The sequence below is a fragment of the Cupressus sempervirens genome, chromosome 3 (assembly GCF_028749045.1).
Source record: "Cupressus sempervirens isolate cs-2001-9-10 chromosome 3, ASM2874904v1, whole genome shotgun sequence".
In the NCBI taxonomy this organism is placed as follows: Eukaryota; Viridiplantae; Streptophyta; class Pinopsida; order Cupressales; family Cupressaceae; genus Cupressus; species Cupressus sempervirens.
Window position 1 is genome coordinate 723391690 of NC_143120.1, and position 22702 is coordinate 723414391.

Below are 22702 nucleotides of genomic sequence, written 5' to 3' on the forward strand. Positions count from 1 at the left end.
TAGAAGATTTTCAAATTAGAGGATGGTGTGTCATATAATTGGAGAATTCAGTATCACGGTTAAAGTGGGGGCTTTAGTAATGACTATATATTTATCAGGTTGTGATGGATGATCTGCTTTAGTGTTATAGATGTTAAAGGATGTCTTAGAGCATGTTGCTACAAAAGGGTCTTTTAGATTTGTTGGTTCACTAGTTGGAGATGGTATATTCATGTGATTGAAGATGTCGGCATCTCCAGAATTCAAGGGGTCTTTTTTTGAGGTATGGATTATGCTTTCATTTAATATGTTATCATGGCAACTTTTACATCACAATTCCCTCTTGATTATGCATTAGAGTTTTGGCATAATACATTTGTCTTGGGACCATGGTTTGTTCACTTGGAGCTTGTGATATCCTAGGAGGGGGTGTTTAGATCATGATGTCATGATGGATTCCTAATTCACTTGATTAGAGCCTTGATAGTGGTTTGGCGAGTTCTCTTTGTATTCGGTGCATTGGTCTACTACCTAAGAAACTTCATGAGAGTTCAAAGATGCATTTGGAGGTTAGCATGAATTGATCTTTTGTTGGTGCTCTTGGATACGTGGAGACTTAGGTGAGGCTAGAGTTCTCTTGAGATAGGAGATGTTCTTGAAGTGGATAACTCTAGATGAGATTTAGCAAAAAGCTTTAGGATCTTACACCTTGGTTGGACATGAATTCAAAAAAGACCTATGAGGAGATCATTCTTGGATAAGTCACGATGACTTGCAAGAGGATTCTTACTCCCTACTCGTGGTCTATTTGGCAATTTATCACTTGAGATGTATCATCCATTTTCTTTCAAGTGCTTTATGGCTTTCCTTCATATTCATGGATCTTTAGCTATGGTCAGATGGGTTTGGAGGATTCATTGTGAAATATGGAGAGGGTGGTTATTACTTTGAAGTGTATTTTTATATATGATGATACTAGGAGATTGTAGTGGGTTGATTTACTAAAATGGAAATGAAGTAGTTTAATGTCCTTTGAGAGACTTACATCTATGTAGATTCATGAGATTATGTTATGTTTGATCTCTTGAGGTTGAATGATTTTAGATGTTGCTATGGCTATCCTCTTTGGGGTTGCGAAGGGGATTAGACTTGGCACAACTAGCATTTAGAGTTGTTTGTAGAACATGGTACTTGCTAATGATTTGCAAGTTCTCTCTTTAGTATTGGTTATCTTCTTGGATGTTCAAATTTCCTTGACATTTTTTTTGAGATCTTAGGTCGAACTACAATGATCACACTTTTGATGGTCATATTTTATCACTTGTACTTTTTTATTTTTTCTTTTTTTGTGATGACATGGTTGTTCCTCTATCTTTGTTCTTTGTTGGATGTAGAGAACATGGATAGTTGTGCAGATTAGTTGCGAGAGATGTTTCTTGAAACATTCTTGTTGTAGAATTTGCATATCTTTGTGGATGGTCCTTGGTACTACATGGTTACACTTTCTATGTGTTGTTATTGGAAAATAATATATCTTTGATCTTGCAAATTCGACATTGCCCAAACAGTGAGAGTTTGTGTATGTGTTTATTCTTCCATTGACTTGTTTATGCATGGAGCTTGAGGTTACAATTTATGGTTTGGTTATGTTGGTGGCATGCATTTGTTGATGTTGGATATTTTTGAGGTATGGATGATTGTATGGGTTAGCATATATTGGGAATGCTATTTTCAATCATGTGGCTTTATCAGTTGGATTGGAGCCTTTGGTTAAGGTATTTTTCATATGGTGTTTTATCGTATTTTGTAGAGGATTACTTCACAGTTTTGTTGGGCTCGGAAGTTTATATTGTTGATGCTCTTGAATAGCTCATAAGCATAGTGGAGTGGTGGCAGTATTTTGTAGCCTTTGTTATCACTACAATCTTATGCTTGAGTTGTTTGGACGTGTCTAGATGAAGCATAATAGAATGTGTTGAAATTTGTGTAGCTTCATAGATGGTTGTGATATGGCTTCATCATTTTAGCCCCTTAGAGGTTATTGTAGACTCATGACAAGTCCTCAAAAAGTGGGTGAATCTTGGGATTAAGGTGTCTCAACTTGGAGTCCTAACATTTTGAATTATTTCATTAGTTGATTTTTCTTAAAATACTAACCTTCTAAGTTGTCACTCACTTAGTGAGATGGGTGAGGTGGCATCCTACATGATGAGATGACAAATTTCTTATTTTCTAGGATGTTGGCACCCATTTGGAAGATGCTTCAAGTATAGGAAGATATTGTCATATATTTCTGGAAATTGATTTGACAAATTCCTGTGTTCACTAAAGAGTCTTGATTGCCAATTTCTCTTGTAAATTGGAGTTATATTTTACCAAATGACATTAATGGTGGAGTCAACTCTTGACAAGTAGTGAGTTAAGGAAACTGTATTTTTTGTCATGGTAAATTTTATGTTGTGATTATATTGCATTTAGAAAATGACCATTATAGAGTCAGGTAGTGTTACCTTGAAAGTTGCTAGGAGCATCGCGTCATAGAATTGGCCAATTCTTACATCATGGTACAACTTACCTCTCCTCTGTTGAAGATGATTTTGGAAACCATGATCGCCTTTCTCTTGTGTTAGCTATATATGTTGGTGTCTTTTCTGATTTCCAATATGTGAAAAGATAAATGAAGGCCTAGAACCTGAAAGTACATTGCAACTTGTTGCTGAATAATACATTAGTTCAATACTTTAGGTTGGGATTTTTTTTATCTAGAAGGGTTTTGCCCATGTATATCTGTGTATTTTGGTTTGTCTCATACTAAATCTGCATCTTGTAATTGTGTGCTAAAATGTTGCCACACTTCTATGAATCATTACATGTAAGAAAACTCAAGAATGAGCCCTCACAAATCGATCCATAGCTCTCTACCCATAGAGTGCAAAGGTTTGCAATGGAGGCCCTTAGTTTGACCTATTTTTGTGCCCATGCAAGTACACCATGAGATGAGAGATTCAAAAAGGAAAAGCAAGAATGCTAGCCTCCATGATCTTCAAATATGCATGAAAATAAGATCTAATCTATGGAAGCAAAATTTAATCTATAAATGCAAGATCTAAGCTAAAAGCCCATGATGGGTGCAAGAGAGAAAGAGACAAGAAAATAGAAGTTCTCCACAAAAGCTTTTGTATTCAAACTCCTTCAAAAATTAGTCTTCAAACCTGCAGCATAACGATAGCATAATCATGGGTGTCTAAAATGAGGAGAGGGCTCTCCCTTATAAAGGAAATTATGGAGGTGAGAGGCTTCTCACAACCAATATGGGATAATAGAGCTTGATCCATGTGAGACAAAATTCCACCAATGAGAAAAGAGGAGTGGTTGAGAAGAAAGTGGTGATCCATGTGAGACAAGATTCCACCAATTAGAAAAGAGGAGTGGTTGAGGAGAAAGTGGAAAGATAAATCTCACTTAGATCACATTTTTAAGTGTAGAGAAATTAAATAAAAAGAATTTATTTTATTTCCTTTTTTTCATCAAAAGAGATATTTAAGTGGGATTTTTATTTAATTAAAAGGGAGCAAGTTCTTTTTAATTAAATAGAAGATATTTAATTAAATTAAAAGAGAGGTTTTTCTCTTAATTAATTAAATGTGGATGAACTGTTTAATTAAAAGAGAGGTTTTCTTTTAATTAAATGGGGATTTTATTTTATTTAATTAAAAGAGAAGATTTTCTTTTAATTAAATAAGACTTGGAATAAGATGATCAATCTTAGAAATGAAATAAATCGAATTTGATCAAGGAAATTGATTTGAATTGATTTAATAAAATATTACAAACCATTGATTCAGAAAAATTGATAAATTGATAAATTGAATAATGGGGGCCCATAGTCTAGGCGACCATTTTTGGGTGCATACAGTAATATGCAACTAAAATTTCTTATATCTGTAATTTGCGATCACTTGTAAGGTTTTAAATGTGGGTATTCAATTATGCTTGCTTCCACTTTTTGTAGCATAGTAGTATGTAATTATATTAATTTGTTGGAAGTTAAAGAAATCATAAGATAGAGAATGTGCATATGATCTCAGATGGCTATTAGAGATGCCCTAATTTCCCTTCAAGTATATTGGACAGTCACCGCAATCATAAAAATATAAACAGAAGATAAAGCTAAAAGACACTTGTTTTGACAATAGGGTAGAATTCAGAGTTATAACAGAAGAGTGCGCCACTTTAACATCTTGACAATCTTAAGTATTGTGTAGAAATCAAATGGTCACATTTTTGTCAAAATTTATCAGTTGTCTTCCTTTCTTTGCAAGGCTAGTAAGAATACTTACAAAAACAGATTATCTCAACCCCAGACTAAAAAGAAATGTCGTGTAAATATCGTAAAATCAAAATTGCCAACTGAAGATCAGGATTTCAATTTTTATTGGCCGCAGTATCTATTTTCAAACAGAAAAGTGAAAAGAAACTTGGAAAACTAACGCAAAACAATAAGAAAAAACAGGAGGCAGTCAATTTTGGATTGGGGTTTTATTGTTTGCATGGCAGGGCCTGGGATTTCTTCTCCGTTGGTGAGAACAGATGGTTCTTCTCCAACTATGCATGCAATGCGATCTGAATCGTTTTATTCAGGGGAGAGCTCCAAGCTGAAAAAAGTTGATGGTTGTTTTCTGCGTAGCCATGATCGCCCTGTTCTGGTTATTCCTCCAACAGCTGTAATGGAGGACATTGATTATTGGACCAAGCATGCTTTGATATGCAAATTTCTTGGAATCCGGATTTCCCTATCCGCTCTTGAGGCATGGATCCGCCGCTCTTGGCAAGTGGAAGGCGATATGGAGATTATGTTGGCAGGGAATAGTTATTTTTTTGTTGTATTCTCTTGCATGTCTGATCATGATCGTGTTTTTGAAGGAGGCCCTTATTTCTACAACCATGGGTTATTTGTCAAACCTTGGCATTCAGGTTTTAATTCTGTTGAGGATCTCCTTTCAACAGTGCCAGTTTCGGTTCGCTTGCCTCATCTTCCCTTGGAATTTTGGCGTGAAGACATCCTTCGACAAATTGCTGCTTTGTTGGGGAAGCTGGCTGCGATCGCACATCAATCCCTCGATAAAAAGGTTATTTCTTATGCTAGAATTTGTGTTGAAATTAATTTGAATAACCCATTACCAGATTCTTTGAAAATTTGTCTGGGGGATTCTTCTTGGGTGCAGCAGTTAGATTATGAATCCCTCCCTTTCCGTTGCCGGATTTGTCATGAGTATGGTCATTTACTGCAGCAGTGCCCCCGTAACTCGAGTTTCAAAGGAGTGGATCGTTCTACAGCTGGCAATGCTGGTGGTTTGGCAGATACTACAGGGAAAGGACAATCTCAAATGGTTAATACTACCAAGGGGATGAATCCACAAGATGCTACAGGTAAGGGTAAGGCTCAAATGCAGGATAAGGATGGATTTACCCCTGTTTGCCCTCGAGCTAAGGGACGTGGTCAAAAGAGGCCTTTGAAAGAAAGATTATCTGATTCAAGTTTTAACCGCTTTGAGGTGCTGGATAGTATGGTTCTAGAGGAGGGTATTCCTCCTCCTATCTCTTCTGATCCAGTTTACCCAGATGAGAGATCTGTTCCTAATGATGCTTGTGGGGCATCTCAAGTTGTAGTATATCAGAACTGTGAGGTTCCTGTAGCTCCTGTGACAAAGGCTCTGGTGACTCCTGCAGTGTTGGAAGATAATGATGTTGTTTTGGCTGACTTGGTTAAGGATGTGCTACCATCAGGTAAGGGCAAGGGATCTCCTCTCCCCTTGGGGTTGCTGCCTCGACCCTTTAAGCGGGCTTCTTCTACTCCCCCTCTAAGGAGTGGGCGCAAAACAGACCAAGAGAAGATTAAACTCACAGGAGATATATTGATTGAGTCTGATTCAGTGAAACCTTTGGATTCTCATTTTCTCAATTCTACCCAATGATGATTATTCTCTCATGGAATGTAAGGGGGTTGAATAGCATCCCTAGACAAAAAGCTATTCATAACTTGGTGGTTGATCATAGTCCTGATGTTTTTTGTATCCAAGAGACTAAGCTCTCTGTGGAGTCTATGGTCCAACATGCCTCTAGTATTTGGTCTCGTGGCCAATGCCAGTGTGTTGGGGCAACAGGCAGTGCCGGTGGTTTAGCTATATTTTGGGATCCTCAAAAAATTTCTCCTCTTGGCTGGATGTCTTCTCGCTCAGCTCTCTCTATGGTAGCTTCTGCTCTAGCCTCAGGAGAGGTAATCATGGTTACTAATGTGTATGCACCTGTTGATCTTGTGGGAAAGGAGGAACTTTGGGAACATATTCAATATGTTAGAAATTGTCATCCTTATCATCCTTGGGTGTTAGCAGGGGACTTCAATTCAGTTTTAAGTCTGGAAGAGAAGCATGGTGGTTTGGCTAGATTGGGGCCTTCTTCTGCTCTTCTTCGGCAACACATATCTCTTTTGCATCTCTCTGATGTTAAGCCTTCTAATGGCCTCTATACCTGGAATAATCGCAAGACTGGTGTTGCTGCTATCTCAGAACGTCTGGATAGATTTCTTGTTTCTTGCTTCTGGCTTAGTGGCACCCTTACTATCTCTTCAGAAATCTTTGATTGGAGGGGTTCAGATCATTGGCCAATCAAATTTTCTGCTATAGGGGCTTATGTTCCGAAGCATCCTCCTTTTAAGTTCCAGTTGATGTGGCTTCGTGACTCCTCTCTTCATGATTTTGTTTTTTGTTGGTGGAAAGATGGTGCTCCTGCATATGGTACTGCAATGTTCTCATTTTCTAAAAGGCTTCAATATGTTAAAAGGCAGCTCAAGATATGGAATAGAGGATGCTTTGGGAACTTTCACTTTATGAAGAGGCTTGCTCAAGAAAATCTTGATGTCATCACAAGGGAGATTAGAGATCGAGGTTTCTCAGAGGATCTTTGCCAGGCTAAATCCCTTGCTTCTAGAGCTCTAGAAGAATGGGAACTTCGAGAGGAAATTTTTTGGAAGCAAAAGGCTCGAGTTGATTGGCTCCAGGGAGGTGATCGAAACACTGCCTTTTTCCATAAAACAGTGCAATCTCGCTGGAATCAAAGCACTATCTCTTCTTTGGTTAATTCTCAAGGTATCCAACTGAATTCCTTGCCAGCTTTGTTCCAGGAGGCTATTTCGTACTTCTCTACCCTCTTCTCTGAGGACTCTCCTCCTCCTGATAATGAAGAAAATATTATTTTGTCCTATATTCCTTCCCTTATCACTCAGGAAATGAATGATTATCTCATGCGTCCTCTCTTTGGAAGAGCTGGAGGAGGTGGTCTTTGGCATGCCTAAGGGGAAGGCTCCTGGTCCTGATGGCTTTCCAGTTGAATTCTTTCAGGAATTTTGGGACATCATTAATCATGATTTGTTGGAGGTGGTTAAAGAATCCTATGCTAGCAAGCAGATGCTTCAAGCTTTGAACTCTACATTCTTGACTCTTATTCCTAAGAGAGAGGGTGCTACTCAATTGAAGTTTTTTAGACCAATTGCCTTATGTAATGTGGTTTACCAAGTTATTACTAAGCTGATTGCTGAGAGACTGAAAAGGTGGCTTCCCATTATTATCTCATAAGAACAAGGTGGTTTTGTTGCTGACAGACAAATTTTGAATGGGGTGGTTATTGCTACTGAGGCTATTCACTCTATGGCTACTTCAAGGGAGAGAGCCATGTTTGTTAAGCTGGATATGGCTAAGGCCTACGATAGAGTTAAATGGAGCTTCCTAAGGAGTATTCTTCTTTCTTTTGGATTTAGCTCTAACTGGGTGAGTTGGATTATGAGTTGTCTTACTTCTGCCTCTTTTTCTGTTCTTATTAATGGTCAACCTTCACAACTATTTGGTGCTTCTAGAGGCCTCTGCCAGGGTGACCCCCTCTCCCCATATCTATTCATCATCATGGCTGAAGGCTTGGGCAGATTCATTAAGCATTAGGTGTCCCAGAATTCTATTCAAGGCTGGCGGTGGGGTAATAGCTTACCTTCTCTTTCCCATCTTCAATTTGTTGATGATTCTGCTCTTGTCGGTCTTGCTAGGATCAAGGAAGTTGAAGCCTTTCGACATGCTTTGGACGTTTATTTGGCAGCTTCAGGCCAGAAAGTTAATGAGCACAAATCTTTCATTTACTTTTTTAACACTCCTGATTCTATTCAGCACAGGATTGTTGGTATCCTACGGTTTCAGATAGGTTCACTTTCTTTGACTTATCTTGGCATTCCTATTGTTGTTTCCAAGCAGCCACGTCTCTTCTGGCAAAATTTGATTACCAAGCTTCAGGATAAGGTAAATCATTGGACTCATAGATGGCTTTCTACTGCTGCCTGGGTTACTCTTTTTCAAGCTGTTATCCAAGCTCTTCCTACTTATAGAAGCATGGTTCATGCTGCACCTATTTACTTTCTCAAGGAGTTTGATGCTCTTTCTCGACAATTCCTTTGGAGTGGTAATTTGCGTAGTACTAAATGGAGCTTGGTTAATTGGGCAACTGTTTGTAGGCCTAAAAAGGAGGGTAGTCTTGGTCTTCGATCTGCTCTATTGAGTAGTCAAGCTTTGGCTGCTAAACTTTATTGGCGATGGTGCTCTGGACAACATCAACTTTGGGCTCGTATTATCACTCATAAATATTTTCATGGTGTTGATCCTTGCTATGTTTCTGCACTTCCTCTTGAAGGTCGTGGCTCAATGGTTTGGCATACTTTGAAGACAGGTGCGATGTTGGTGAAGAGGGGTATGTTTTGGATATGCAAAGGAGGTTCTCATGCTTTGTTTTGGTCTGATGCTTGGGATGGATTCCCTTCCATTTTATCCATATACCCTCATCTTCAACCTCTTTGTGACTCTTTTCTTGCCGCTGGATGGGATAAAGTGGCTCATTACAAGACTCCTTATCAATTGGGACCTGTTGTTGGTTACAGATGGAACCATTCCTCTGATTGGCCACCTGGAGGTACAGACATGGATCGTCAGGAGCTTTCTCAAATTCTGGCCTCTAGAGAGTGTTCTTCTTTGCTTGGTCCAAATGTTTTGGCTTGGGGCAGTACCTTGTCTGGTAAATATCATGTCTCTGCTGGGTATCAGAAGATAACTAGACAATTATTTGGGGATGCTGAGGTCCCTTGGTGGAAGCAAGTTTGGAATAAAGTTTCTTGGTCCAAGTACAATTTTTTCATGTGGCTAGTGGCTCACAACCGTTGTCTTACCTGGGATAATCTTTGCAAACGTGAATTTCAGGGCCCCTCTTATTGTGTTTTGTGTGGTAATGGCGAGGAGTCTGTCTCCCATCTGTTCTTCCATTGCTCCTATTCTACTCAGATATGGCACCTTTGGTGGAGCGCTTGGGGTTGCTCTTGTCGGCATGCTTCCTCTTTGCCTGAGTTCTGGGCCCGCTTGGGTAGTGCTCCCTCCAAGTCTTCTTCTCTCCATGCTGCTTGGATTGCTGGCCCATCTTTCATGCTTTGGCATATCTGGTTGGAGAGGAATCGTCGCATATTCCAAGATGTTCGGCTTGGTGTTTTGCATCTTTGGTGAAAAATATCACATTCTCTTCAGGAAACTATTCTTCGGAAGTGTGAACTTGATGGGGGTATGGATCCGGTTGATCTTGCTATCTATAATCGCCTCAATTTTCATCTGCAAGATGGGGTTGCAGCTCATAGGTTTCCTTCTATGTCCAGGCAGCTTCACCATCAGAGGAAGGGTCGGGTTAACCGGGATGGACACTAGACTCCTCCTCCCTGTGGAGTTCTGAAAATTAACACTGATGGTTCTTCCCGTGGGAATCCTGGTCCAACCGGTATTGGCGGAGTGGCTCGTTGTAGTTCTGGGGATGTTAAATTTTTCTTCTCAGTTCATAAGAGTGATTATACTAACAATCTCATGGAAGCTCAGGCTATTTTATATGCTGTGGAACAGTGTTGCTTGCGGGGGTGGAGTAAGATTATTTGTGAGTCTGATTCCCAGGTGGTGGTGAACATGCTTTCTTCGCAAGAGCTTGAGGATGTTAGTTGGCAGCTGGCCACTGTTGTTAAGCAGATTATTTTCTTCTCTTCCTCTTTTCAGTTCATTAGGTTCATGTATATTCCTCGTGAATGGAATAGAACTGTTGATTGTTTAGCCAAATGGGCTTCTAGTCATGATCCGGGTTGAAATATTAGGGATAGGGGGCAACTGTCCTTTGAGATGGTGCAAGAATTTGATGATCTTGTTGCTTAGGATCGAGCTCCTTGTTGAGCTCTCCTTGTTGTATTCCTTTCTGTCTTAATAAATTTTTACCCCTCTTTTTGCAATAAGAAAAAACAGAAAAATTTAAATCTGCAAGATTAATATCAATAGCAAGTCCAAATATTTCTGCTGCCAGTGTCCAACTGCACCACTATTGCCGATTTGTTCAAATGAAAGACTAGTACCCAGTTATAGGCATGCACTAACAAAAATATGTAATAACAAGTGGACCAGGTAGCTCGGACAAGCCACAAATTCTACTTCAAACGAAAACAAGATTCTAAATATTGATAAATTAATGCAATTGTGAACAGCCTTTGGACTATATGGCCCAGGGTACTATTATTACTGATAGCTAATCAGATGGGCTATCATTCCCCTTTCTCAAGGTGCAATGCATGGATTCCATGATAATAGTTGGGCAGGTTTAATACACGTGCAAATGTCAAGTGAATCTCAATGCAAACTGGCAGATGAAACCTTAACTCGGACTGGAGATTGTATCATGTACATAACTAGTTCAGCTGTTGATACACAATCATATGGACAAGGCTAGAATCACTATGACACTTGTACTGAGATTAATAAAAATATACAGGTAAGAAGTTAGGACCCACAAATAGCTGGATACCTATCAAAGCAGCATAACCAGTTAGATTAAGATGTCAAATAACAAAGCAGCATACATTTCATGATGTGTGAAACAGTAGCAGCTTTCCTCCTTCCTGAAACATATACTTTTCCCAATATTTGTTTGCAGTCTGTAGAAAATTCATGCTAATAAGTTAAAAGCACTTGATAGGCATTACAACCAACCTGCACAATGTAACATTGCATATGAATCTTATCGTGTTATATTGTAAGAACTCAATATGCAAAAAGTGTGATTGTAAAATATCCTTAGAAAATTGTGCTCTGAAGTCTCATTTAGTCCCACATGTCACACTTAGGAACAGTTTTAAATAGTATCTCGTGAGAGATGTATATCTTTCCTTGATCAAATCTGAATTAGGCAATATGTTTGACTGCAGAATTACATGGTAGAGAATTGTTAATTAAGAACATAAATGCTGTTTCAAGTTGGATTTATATACCCATTGGAAGAATGACCACAGTCTAGCAAGCCTCATGATAAAGCCATTACGATTTAATTCACATTGCTCCTTCAGACAACATTTATACAGATATTGCACCCACAAATATAACCTGCCATCTACACAAGGTTACATTGAAGATACAAAATGTGCCCGTGCAAGAGGATATTCTTTACCACGAACCCAAACACCTGTTTGAGACCATTGGGTTTCTTCCCAATCTAAATTTTCTTCCAAGACCTGCATTGAACAAGAATTATTTGTCATAGTCTCTACAACCACTATAACTTAAGATAATTGACCCATTGTCATGACATTCAACAAAGAGCACCTGTTTCAATTTGAATTCACTAAGAATTTAAACCTGGAAAGCTGAATTTTGTAATTCTATAGCATAGTTTGAATAACTCCCACTAACTAATGAAAGAAGTACAATTGCAACACCATTGACAGACAACTCGACACCTAAAAAGAGGAGGGACCTAAAATTGGAGTATCACCTCAACATATTCAGGAGGCAAGGGTATTCCAATAGCACACATGACTTTCTGAGGCAATGGCTGCTTGCAACGAGCCCACTTAAACCTATCAAAGTTCTCTACCACACCCTGTGCTTTTTCTGCATCATGGTTTCCACGACTTTGGCTCTTATCTCCATTCTGAGAATGAACACCATGAGTATGATGTTTCTCACTCTCAGTCATAACTGCCTTATCTATTCCTCGATCAGAAGCATTCACTGCCTGCAAAGGGACTGATGTAGCTGTAGTGGACCCAAAGGAACCATTGCAAAGAGCCTTGTCACCATCATATGAAAGCTCATATCTATAGAAGAGAGAAACTCTAAATATCAGGTCAACCATAAAACACAATTTTAGATATTCCAGACTACATGATATGGAGAGATTGAAAAAAAAAGAAAGCCACCAAAAATTAAATAATTATTGTTACTCCTCGAGACGCACTTAGACTGCTGCAACGATATGATTTAATAATAAGCCTACAAGTTCAAACATGAAGAAGACATTTTTCTCTAGACAGGGATGAGTAGGAACAATCTCCTAAGGCGAAGCCCCAAAATTTCCATAGGCAGGAGAAGGCAGCCTTGCAGCCATGGCCATTATCTTTATGCTTCATGAATGCTGCTTGCTTTTCTAAGTGGGACCTTGAGAATAAAGACTCCACTGGTTCATAAGTAAATCGAATACTTCTGGGATGGTTTGCCACAGACGAAGAAAAAGATGCACAGAACTTAAAAATATTTAGGGTCTCAATTGAAAATTTGAAAGCACTGCAGTAGATAAAATGCTAGAAGGGGGTAAATACTTCAAGGAGGTCAGAGGAATGGAATATAAGGAGATTTTGGCATTAGCAGATACTCTATAGAAGCAGAAGGCAAAGGTAATCTTTCTCCGTAAAGGTTTTCAAAACTGGAGTTCTGTTTAAAAGCTCTGTCAGATTCAGCACTCATCATGACCACTTAAAATCCATGAAAATGCGGTATTTTTCTGAATGGTGAACTAATCTTCCCTGTGGTTACACAGCATTCCTGTAGAATTTTGAAGTAAAACAGCGCTTCTAAGGAACCGATAATGCTTTGGGAAGGCCTTCAGACATAGATCATTTAATCTATGCCTGTGTCAATTTTTCAAGGGATATGTAACTTCCTCTTCTCAAAAATATGGCCTTACCTTCTACAGCTGGAAGTTTAATCTACATTGCAGGGTGCACCTCCTGCAGTCTGGATGCAGATGCATCTGTGGATATAGCTTATTTGCATTTTTTGAACTATTCATTGGCATTTCATATTTATCTTTGGCATTTGGCATTTATCTATGATGAAATATCATACAATCAAATAAATTAGATTTACAGTTCTGTATATTTCTTTAACTTTATACACGTAACCAAACACATCCAAAGCCCAATAAGTTAAAAAATTAAAAATCCCATGCATCCACAAACCAGGTTCCTGTACCCGCATCTGAACCAGTAACTTAAAAGTTAAATCCAAGCTCTAGATAACAAAAAATTTATATATCACATTCCACTGATACACCTGTTGTAAAAGGAGTCACGTAGCAACGCGTTGGTGTGGTATCCCTCCATCCTTATAAAAAAAAAAAAAAGCTCATTGGCTCAGCAGTAAAGAACAAGCACTGGATGGTTAAGGTTGAAGATTTTCTTATTCAAAAATATCATTTTTGGCTTCCTCATCAAATAAAGGTGAATGTTCCAAATGTGAAAGGACCCTTGCTATGCTTGAGAATCCTTTTTCAGATGCAATCATTGTTCTTGGAAGGAAAGATTCAGAGGTAAAGTTGGGCAACAAGAATTCTCCAAAGCTTGCTTTTAACATGCAAGCCCTCTATGACTTTGACTCAGATGAGTAAGGAGATATTGTCAGAGACTTAGAACGTAGCTTAGACCCAGATGAAGATCTGCTTTGGAAACCTGCTCCGGATTATTATGGAAGCCGTAATGGGTGGGAGTCCCCAAAAACGTATCCCAGTGCAAGGCTCCGTCAGTCCTTCAAAATAGTAAAAGAACGGGATAAATTCGGATATAAAAAGGCTACCGCAGGAAACAAAAATAAACGAGGACTTTGGGTACATATTACCCTGCCAACCCACCACCACCACTTGTCAGGGGATAACCCTGAGACATTACAGGACTTCGTCATGTGTCTTAAATGCACTGGAAATACCAAGGCATCCCCATATGATACATCCCAAAAAATGCATTAATGAAAAACAATTAAAATTTTCAGTTTACATTTGTGACAGTATTGCCTAATACTAAGGGTTTATGAGCACCCATAACCTAAGCAATCACATAAAAAATAAAGGCTGCAAGAGTGAGTAGTAGGATAGGGAAAGAGAGGGCAACAGAAAGAGACAGATATTGCCAAAGTCTTCATCAATTGAGTGTGAGCATTGGGATAAATCAATGCCTTTTATGGCTTTTTGGGCTAAATAAAATGCCAACCTTTGATAACTTAAGGAAGGGACTTTCAAAAGCCATCAAAGCATGCACTATGCTACATGGAAAAGGAAATGGTAGACATTATTTTTCTTCCTAATTCTAATTTGAGATCAATCTGGAAATCAGTTTTATTCAATTGATTTTATTGTGGACTCTCCTAGTCTCTTTTCGAAATAGTCTACACAACTGACCTAAAGGTTCTAAGAGATTAAGGAAAAGTGTGTAGCAGTAATGTCTTAGGGAAATACGATAAAAAATTTGTTCATTACTTATCGCCTTATCCTTCAACTTGTAGCAGTAATATCTAGGGAATATGATCAAAAACTTCTTAAAAAAACCTCCTCAAGGTCTGTACCAAAAATGAACATCATGCAACAAGTACTAGAGGCCACTATATCAGTAAAGATTGTCGACTATTGGAAACATTACCTCAGCTAAGGGTGGCAAAAACACGAGGAGGAAGCAATAAGAAAGAAAATCTTAAGGAGGACGGAAAGGAGGAAGCAAAAATATGGAAAGACAAACACCTTATTAACCATAATGATGGAGAGGACACCTGTTGTGGTAGAAATGGAGACAATGGGCTGCAAGTTCACAAACACTATTGTGGATGGAGGCTCAGGAGTTAATGTCCTCCCTGAGGAAACTTGGAAGGCCCTCAGAAAACCAACTCTTTGGCCACCCACATTCCAGTTGGTAGGAGTAAATCAACATGGAATTAAGCCCGTAGGGACCCTGATGGGACAGAAAGTAGTGATTGGCACACAACAGTTCCTTCTAGATTTCATGGTGATTTCTCTGGAAAAGAAGGGATATGATGCATTGTTAGGGAGCGGATGGCTCGTCACAGCAAAGGCGAATCACAATTGGAAGAAGAATACCCATTCCATCAAAGTAGAGATGGATAGAAGCATACTATTGACTTGAAGAACCAAACTGTAAGTCAGGAACTTGCATCTGATTTGGAGGCCGAGGGAGAAGATGGTGAGGGAGTCGAGCCAAATGAAGAAGGAATATTACGGCTAGGAGAATGCTTAGAGGATGAAATAAGTTCTCTCAATAGCCTGTTTCACTGGAAAATGGGGGTCTATGAAGTGTTTCAACCAAAATGTAATATGTTGTAAATTCAGGAAGAGACAGAATCTCAAGAGGAATACCCAGGGTGCTATGAGGAATATAAGGTGGGTATGGCTACCCTAGATGACACCCCAACGCACAAGTTTGAGAATAGCAGAGAAATTGAATATGAAGAGGCTAAGATGGAGAAGATGAATTTAGGGGAGGAAAACCATCCTAAAGAGATTCTCATTGGAGATGACTAGGACCTGGTGTTGAAGCAGCCACCTTTAGAATCTTCCTCGAATATAAGGACATGTTTTAAAGGGGGCGCCACTAGAACTATGCGTCCATCGAATACCTCTCGTACTTGGAGCAACACCAATATGCAAGAGGCCCTATCGAATGAACAAGAACTATGCAGCCAAAGTACAAGAGGAAATCACTAAGATGCTTGATGCAGGCATAGTATTCAAAGTCTAGACCAACAAGTTGGTGTCGCCTGTAGTTAAATCCTTGAAAAAAGATCGGAACCAAATCCGAATCTGCGTAGACTTCAGATGACAATAATGGACCCCTTCCCAATTCCATTTACTAACAACATTTTAGAAGTGGTCAGTCATGAGATGTACTCCTTCATGGACGGGCTTTCAAGCTGTAACTAAATCAGCATTGTGGACGAGGACAAAATGACAACCACATTCATAGTGGAAGACGAAGTGTATGCATACAAGAAGATACCATTTGGACTGCAATGCACCCGCCACATTCTAGAGAATCATCCTCCACATCTTTGATGGAATGTCAATAGGTAATTTCAAAGCCTTTTTGGATGATTGACCAATCTACAGTAGGAAGAAGCACCATCTAAAAATCATTGCAGAATGCATGGAACGATGTCGAAGGGCAAGGCTTGCATTAAATTCAAAGAAATGCAGATCTATGGTCCCTCAAGGCAGGCTTCTAGGTCACGGAGTATCCAAAGAAGGGTTGAAAACAGATCCTGATAATATCAGAGTCATTGTTAACGTGGAGGCTCCCTTAGCTGTAACTCACGTCAAATCATTCTTACGGCATGTCGAGTATTATAAGAGGTTCATAAAAGGATTTGCAAAACAATCCCTACCTTTGGAAAAACTAACCAGGAAAGGAGAACAATTCATCTGGGAGAAGGACCAAGAGGAGGCTTTCTGGGAACTAAAGAGGAGATTAGTGGGAGCACCAATTCTTATAGACCCAAACTGGAACAAGGAGTTCCATGTCCATGTGGATGCTTCCAACTATGCAATAGGCACCATATTGGCACAAATTGGATAGGAGGGATTGAACCATCCAGTGTACTTTGCAAGTCGATTACTTTTGAAAGCTAGACAAAACTACAATACCACAAAGAGAGAAGCGCTAGGCATGGTCTATGCAGTTCAAAAATTTAGACATTACTTATTAGCCACTCCTTTCACATTTTTTGTTGATCATCATGCTTTCATGAACTTGGTTAACAAACTTACTATTCAAGGAATAGTAATTAGGTGGCTAATCCTCCTTCAAGAGTTTACTTTCAAAATCATCGTCCGTCTAGGGTAGAGCCGTGTGATTGCAAATCCTTGTCCAGGATAAAGCCACGAGAATCTACAAGAAACAAAGTGAACAAGGATTTCCCAGATGCACACCTATTCCAAATCATCGTACTACCGCATTGGTATGAAGGTATTGGCTAGTACCTAAAAATGTACACTTTTCCCAAAGAGAGGCCAATTGTAGAAAGAAGAAAGATCACATTGAGAAGTAAGACATTCCAACTTATTAATGGACTATTGTATAAAATGGGCCCAAATGAGATACTAAGGAGATGTGTGATGGAGGAGATTCTGGGAGTGCTGAGGGAGTCTTATGAAGGTCTGGCAGGAGGCTATATGGTACCGAATGGAACAACCCATAAGGTATTATAAGCCCGACTTTAGTGACCCACACTTTATGCAGATGCTCAGGAGTGAGTTCTGAGCTGTGATACATGCCAAAGGGCGAGCAAACCCCTCAAAAGGGATTTCATGTCACTCTTTCCCTCACAGTCTTAGGAGCTATTTGAAACATTGGGGGTTAGATACTGCGGGACCTCTCCCTCCTAGCAACACTCGCAAATGTAGATATATAGTGGTGGCAACAGAATACCTCACACAATGGAGGCAAACGCAATTCCTCACAACATGGCGTTAAGTACGGCCAGATTTCTCTAAGAACAAATACTGAGTTGGTTTGGCATACCCCTACAGATAACAAGTGATAAAGGAGTAAACTTTGCGAATCAAGTAATCAAGACAATGGTGAGTGAGTTCAAGATATACTTTTTCCAATCCATAGTATCCTAGGGCAAATGGACATGCCGAAGCTACAAACAAAGTATTGGTGACTATTTTCTGCAAGATATGTGGAGTTGAATTGGGAAGAGAGGCTGCCAGCAGTCTTGTGGGCGTTCTGGACTACCTACAAGGTCACTACTGGGAAAACCTCTTTTCACTTAATGTACAGGAAAGAGGTCATAATGCCTGTAGAATATAGAGTACCAAGTTTGGAAGTGGCAATTGAACACAAAATGGGGGATATGCAAAGCCTACAAGAAACGCTCAATACCTTAACCAAACTAGATGAAAGAAGGATGATAGCACAATGGGCTACAGATATAGCACAAAACAGAAGGAAATTTTGGCACGATAAACATTTCAAACGAATAAATTTTAATCTCGGGGAGTAAGTAGTTACAGGTAAGAGGTCATAATACCTGTAGAATATAGAGTACCAAGTTTGGAAGTGGCAATTGAACACAAAATGGGGGATATGCAAAGCCTACAAGAAATGCTCAATACCTTAACCAAACTAGATGAAAGAAGGATGATGACACAATGGGCTACAGAAATAGCACAAAACAGAAGGAAATTTTGGCACAATAAACATTTCAAACGAATGAATTTTAATCTCAGGGAGTAAGTACTTAAGTACGATGACAAGAATGAAATAAAACCAAGAAAGTTCAAGGTACGTTGGTTGGGGCCATACAAAATAACAACCCTTGACAACAATCCTTTAAAAGATTCAATGAATAGATCCAAGTTGAAACCTTATAAACAAAGGAAGGAGACTTTTCTATTTATTCCATAGACATAAAAGAAGAAAGCCACTTAAAAGAAATGAAAGAGGAAGAAAAACACTCGAAGGAAATAAAAGAGGAAATAATAGAAAAATTAAAAAGAAGGGAGGAAATAATAAAAGAGAAGACTAAAGAAATAATAATAAAAATAGAAAGCATTCACATTCACATTGCCCCTTCATTCTTATGCAAACTGGATTTACAAAAATTCCATAGTTCATCCTTAAATTGCAGAAACAACATAGGGAACAAAATATAAGTCATATGCCTAAAGAGTTTCATACGACATATAGAAGTTGGAAGAATTGAAGGAGCCAAGGTTACAATATGGGTAAAAAAGGAGGTTGTCATATGGGCAACAAGATGAGCAGAGGAAGAAGTTGTTGTACAAGCAGCAGAAAGAACCAAGGTTACCGTACAGTCAAAAGAGGAGGTTGCAGTACGGGCAACAAGGCAATGTGTATAGACTGGTCACAATATGGACAAAGTACACAGGGGATGTCGTACGGAAACAAGAAACCCCTTTGTCGTATGAGAGAATAAGGAAATTGTATGCACTGGATGGTGGAAGGACATAAAGGGGGCATACTAGGAAATAAGGCAGTCATACCTAGGAAATAAGGCAATCATACAAGGAAATAAGGAGGTCATACTAAGGGGGGCCATACAAGAGGAGTTGTACGCAAGGAGATAATCCACCACACAGACATGTAGAAAGTAATATTTACATGGGAGGAATAAAAACTGCTAGAATATTTATTAAAAATTACAAAATGGTGAAGACAAGCATAGGTAACCTAAGCCCAAGAACAATTATTGATTCAAGAAAAGACAAGGCACTATAGGTGAAGAAAATGGCGTCTACCAAAAAGGAAAAAGAGGAAGAATGCAGAAAAAATTACAATTTCTAGTATTAGATTTGAAAGTGTGGTAGGGAACGAATAGAGTGGTGGGAGAATGCAGCGAAACACCATGTGCTAAAAGAGACATTGTGCAAGGCAGAGGTGGATAAAATCATTTCCATGCCAATTTTTTATTTAAATGAGTTTGACATGTTGAAAATAGTGATTGCAGGATATGATAAGAAAGGGCACAAATCAGTCATACAGTATTTTCAGCAAACCCTTACCATTTTGTATTTTGGAAAGGAGATAAGCAAGGTTTTTGGGGTTCCCAACTCGAGGTAGGATCCAACAAAAACTCCAAAGAAGATGACAATGGAGGAAGAGAAAACGTGGTTGGGCTTGATATGCAAGGGTGACCTCATAGAGGAGGAATGGGGAACTATTCTAAGCATGAGCAAGAGCAAGAGCCACAGACTAAAGAATTTCTTATAGCAAATGAGTGAAGATGCATCTTAGATTTGGTGAAAAGAAAACTCATTGGTGGGAGCGAATGTTTGATATAGCCATCTGGATGTTGTCGATTGTGAATGGCATGAATGTAGGGAGGGTATACAATTGGGCCCTGCTTCTTTCAGTGATTAAGGGAGCTTCTAGAGTTGAGACATAAGGCATTTTACATGCCTCATCATGCGATAGCCTTGTTTTTTGAAGTAGTTCGAACACAAGTAACCCTGGATCACAGGACATCGTACCAATATACAAGGTGGAAACCTATAAGCCAATCGTGGCATATTGGTTCCATAAGGATACATTTGGAATAGGCGCTGGAGGGGGAGATCCATGGAAGAAGAAACTAAGGCACATGTTGTACAAGAGGCTTCTATTCAAACACAGAGCAAAGGCCAAGAAGATGAAAGTTTGGATGGAAGAGCAACTACATGAGTAACTCTATCTTCTTTAGAGTCGGATAAGGAGGAATTTTGACTAAGTCACATCAAGGGCACACTCAGAGACGTCACATTCCTACTAACAGAAGTGGACCATTACCCAGTGCTGAAATTCACATGCAAAGAGGCGCGAAAGTGAGAGATGACTGTATGTGGGTCGATTGGACAGAGAGCAAGGGAGGAGACTTTCGTACACATTTTGGTCGTACAAAGAATATGATAGAGATAAACCGTATAAGGATGACCATGTGGAGGACATGGTAGAACAAGAAGTCTATAGAAAAGGCATGGGAGAGAAAGACCGTACAGAGGTGACACAGCCAATGGAAGGCCCTATATTGGATAAGGAGGGGATGCAAGACACAACTAGACAACTAATTCGAAAATTCGTTACTAGGGCGCAAAACGAATTTCCATTCGAACAATACCAAACTTGCCTTCCCCAAATCAACTGGCTCACACTAAGGTGATAGATCATTAATGCCACAAGAAGACAGCACATAGTGTGAGAATAGAAACACCGAAAGGCATAGGAGTAACTAAACCTATTGCATTGGTAATACAATCATAGGAAAGTTTGAAATGACACCCTCACCTTCACCAACCTCCTTGGAGATGGAAATTGAAGACAGATGAAAGCACAAAGTGAACACTTGGAACCAGTAGAGACAAGAATGAAGACACTCTCATTGGAGGGAAAAGTTAAAAGACTCCTCAAGGACTTGCAGGGGATGGAACAAACCATTAAGGATATCATAAAACAAGCTAAGGGGCAGAATTTGAATGCCATAGAGCAACAATCCCTCATGGCATTTATGAGGAAAGGCTTCCATACAAATTGGAGCTTACTAATGCAGAGTGGACTCAGGCACAGAGAGGCAGTTGAAATATGGAAGTTCAGACATACCATACCTACAGTGATGAAGCAACCACCCCTCATGCATTCGCTTGCTCAAATTCAAGAGGTGTTTAGGGGGGCATTCCAAGAACTTCAACAAGAAAAGGAGTTGAAAAGAAGAATGGGACGTGGAGAAAGCAACGCAAGTAGAGAAGTTTGCATCAACAGAAAAGGATAGGATAGAAACCTTGCGACTGCTACAACGAGTTCAAGCTAAGCAGATGGTGACAAAACGCGATCTACGGCATCTCCGAAAACAAGCATCCAATTCAGGGACGTCTTCCCAACCTACATCTTGAAGCTGGTATTGTCCTTAAGGACTTTTACAGCTAAAATTTGATGGTGCAGCTAGAGCGAACCTTGGGTTTATGAGGGTAGGCAAAGATCTTAAGAAGCAAAGGGTAAGTTCTTAAAAGATAGCTCCTTCTATCTGGATTTCATATCAAACAATAAAGCATAAGCTCATCTCACTTTTAGAAGGTCTAAAAATTCAACTTGCCAAATCGATGGGATGTTGTAATGTATAAGTGGAAGGAGAATTGATGGTCATCATCAATGGAAGTAAAACAGATTTAATTAAATGGTGGAACATCCACAATATTCTCAATGAGATCAAATGTATTAGCTAAGTTTTCTGAAGATTGCCTACAACCACTGCTACTAAGAAAATAACCAAGAGATGGATTAGTTAGCGAATTTAATCTTGAGCAAAGCCCATTTTCAGCTAAGTTAAGCTTCAATACTGAGGAGTTGTAGTTAAATGATATTCACACCACTCCACTACCAACACCAGCATTCCAATCTCCATCTCAATAATTTATGTTTTGATTATGGATATGTGGTTTTAAATAATAATTTATAATGCAAGGGATTGTGAAACTCAATGCAACTATGAATAGATTTTTGTTAAGTTTATAACAGTGATAACATACTGGTCTAAGCGTGCAGACCGCACCTAGTCTTCTTCCTTCTAATATCATTTAAGACATATATATATATATATATATATAAAAGAGTGCAGACCACACCTAGTCTTCTTCCTTCTAATATCATTTAAGACATATATATATATATATATATGTATATGTATATGTATATGTATGTATGTATGTATGTATGTATGTATGTATGTTACACCTCTTATGATGGGTGGCGATTTTTTTGAAAATATTAATGTTAACACAAACTTATCATGTTAGTTTTTGTTTATGGCTAAACATCTCCATTAGTCACCGATTTTTGGGAGAGGAGTATGAGCCGACTTAGAGAGGGTCATGTCCCTTTAAGGGACATGCCCTTGGGTCATGATATTAAAGGTGGGTGTTATTGTAGTTTGAGAACACACAATAATAAGAAGTCTGCTCTCTCAAGCAATAATACCTATACGAATACATTGCAGATATAAATCAAATTCAGATCAGAGTTAAAGGTGTTAACTCCTCCTACCTTCAGAATATTAAAAGGATTATCTTCAGCAAT

At 39.0% G+C, this 22702-nt stretch overlaps 1 protein-coding gene across 1 annotated transcript in view; it reads right to left on the reverse strand.

The window, feature by feature from the left end:
• Window positions 1-11385: 11385 nt before the first annotated feature.
• The window catches only part of LOC149568812 (zinc finger CCCH domain protein), a 139053-nt gene continuing 127736 nt past the window's right edge, over window positions 11386-22702 (reverse strand). The window contains exons 11-12 of the mRNA XM_089821695.1: window positions 11851-12175; window positions 11386-11590 (exon numbers count right to left, since the gene is read on the reverse strand). Coding sequence (XP_089677821.1) covers window positions 11480-11590; window positions 11851-12175 — 436 coding nt within the window. The 3' untranslated portion in view covers window positions 11386-11479. The remainder of the gene's footprint in view (window positions 11591-11850; window positions 12176-22702) is intronic.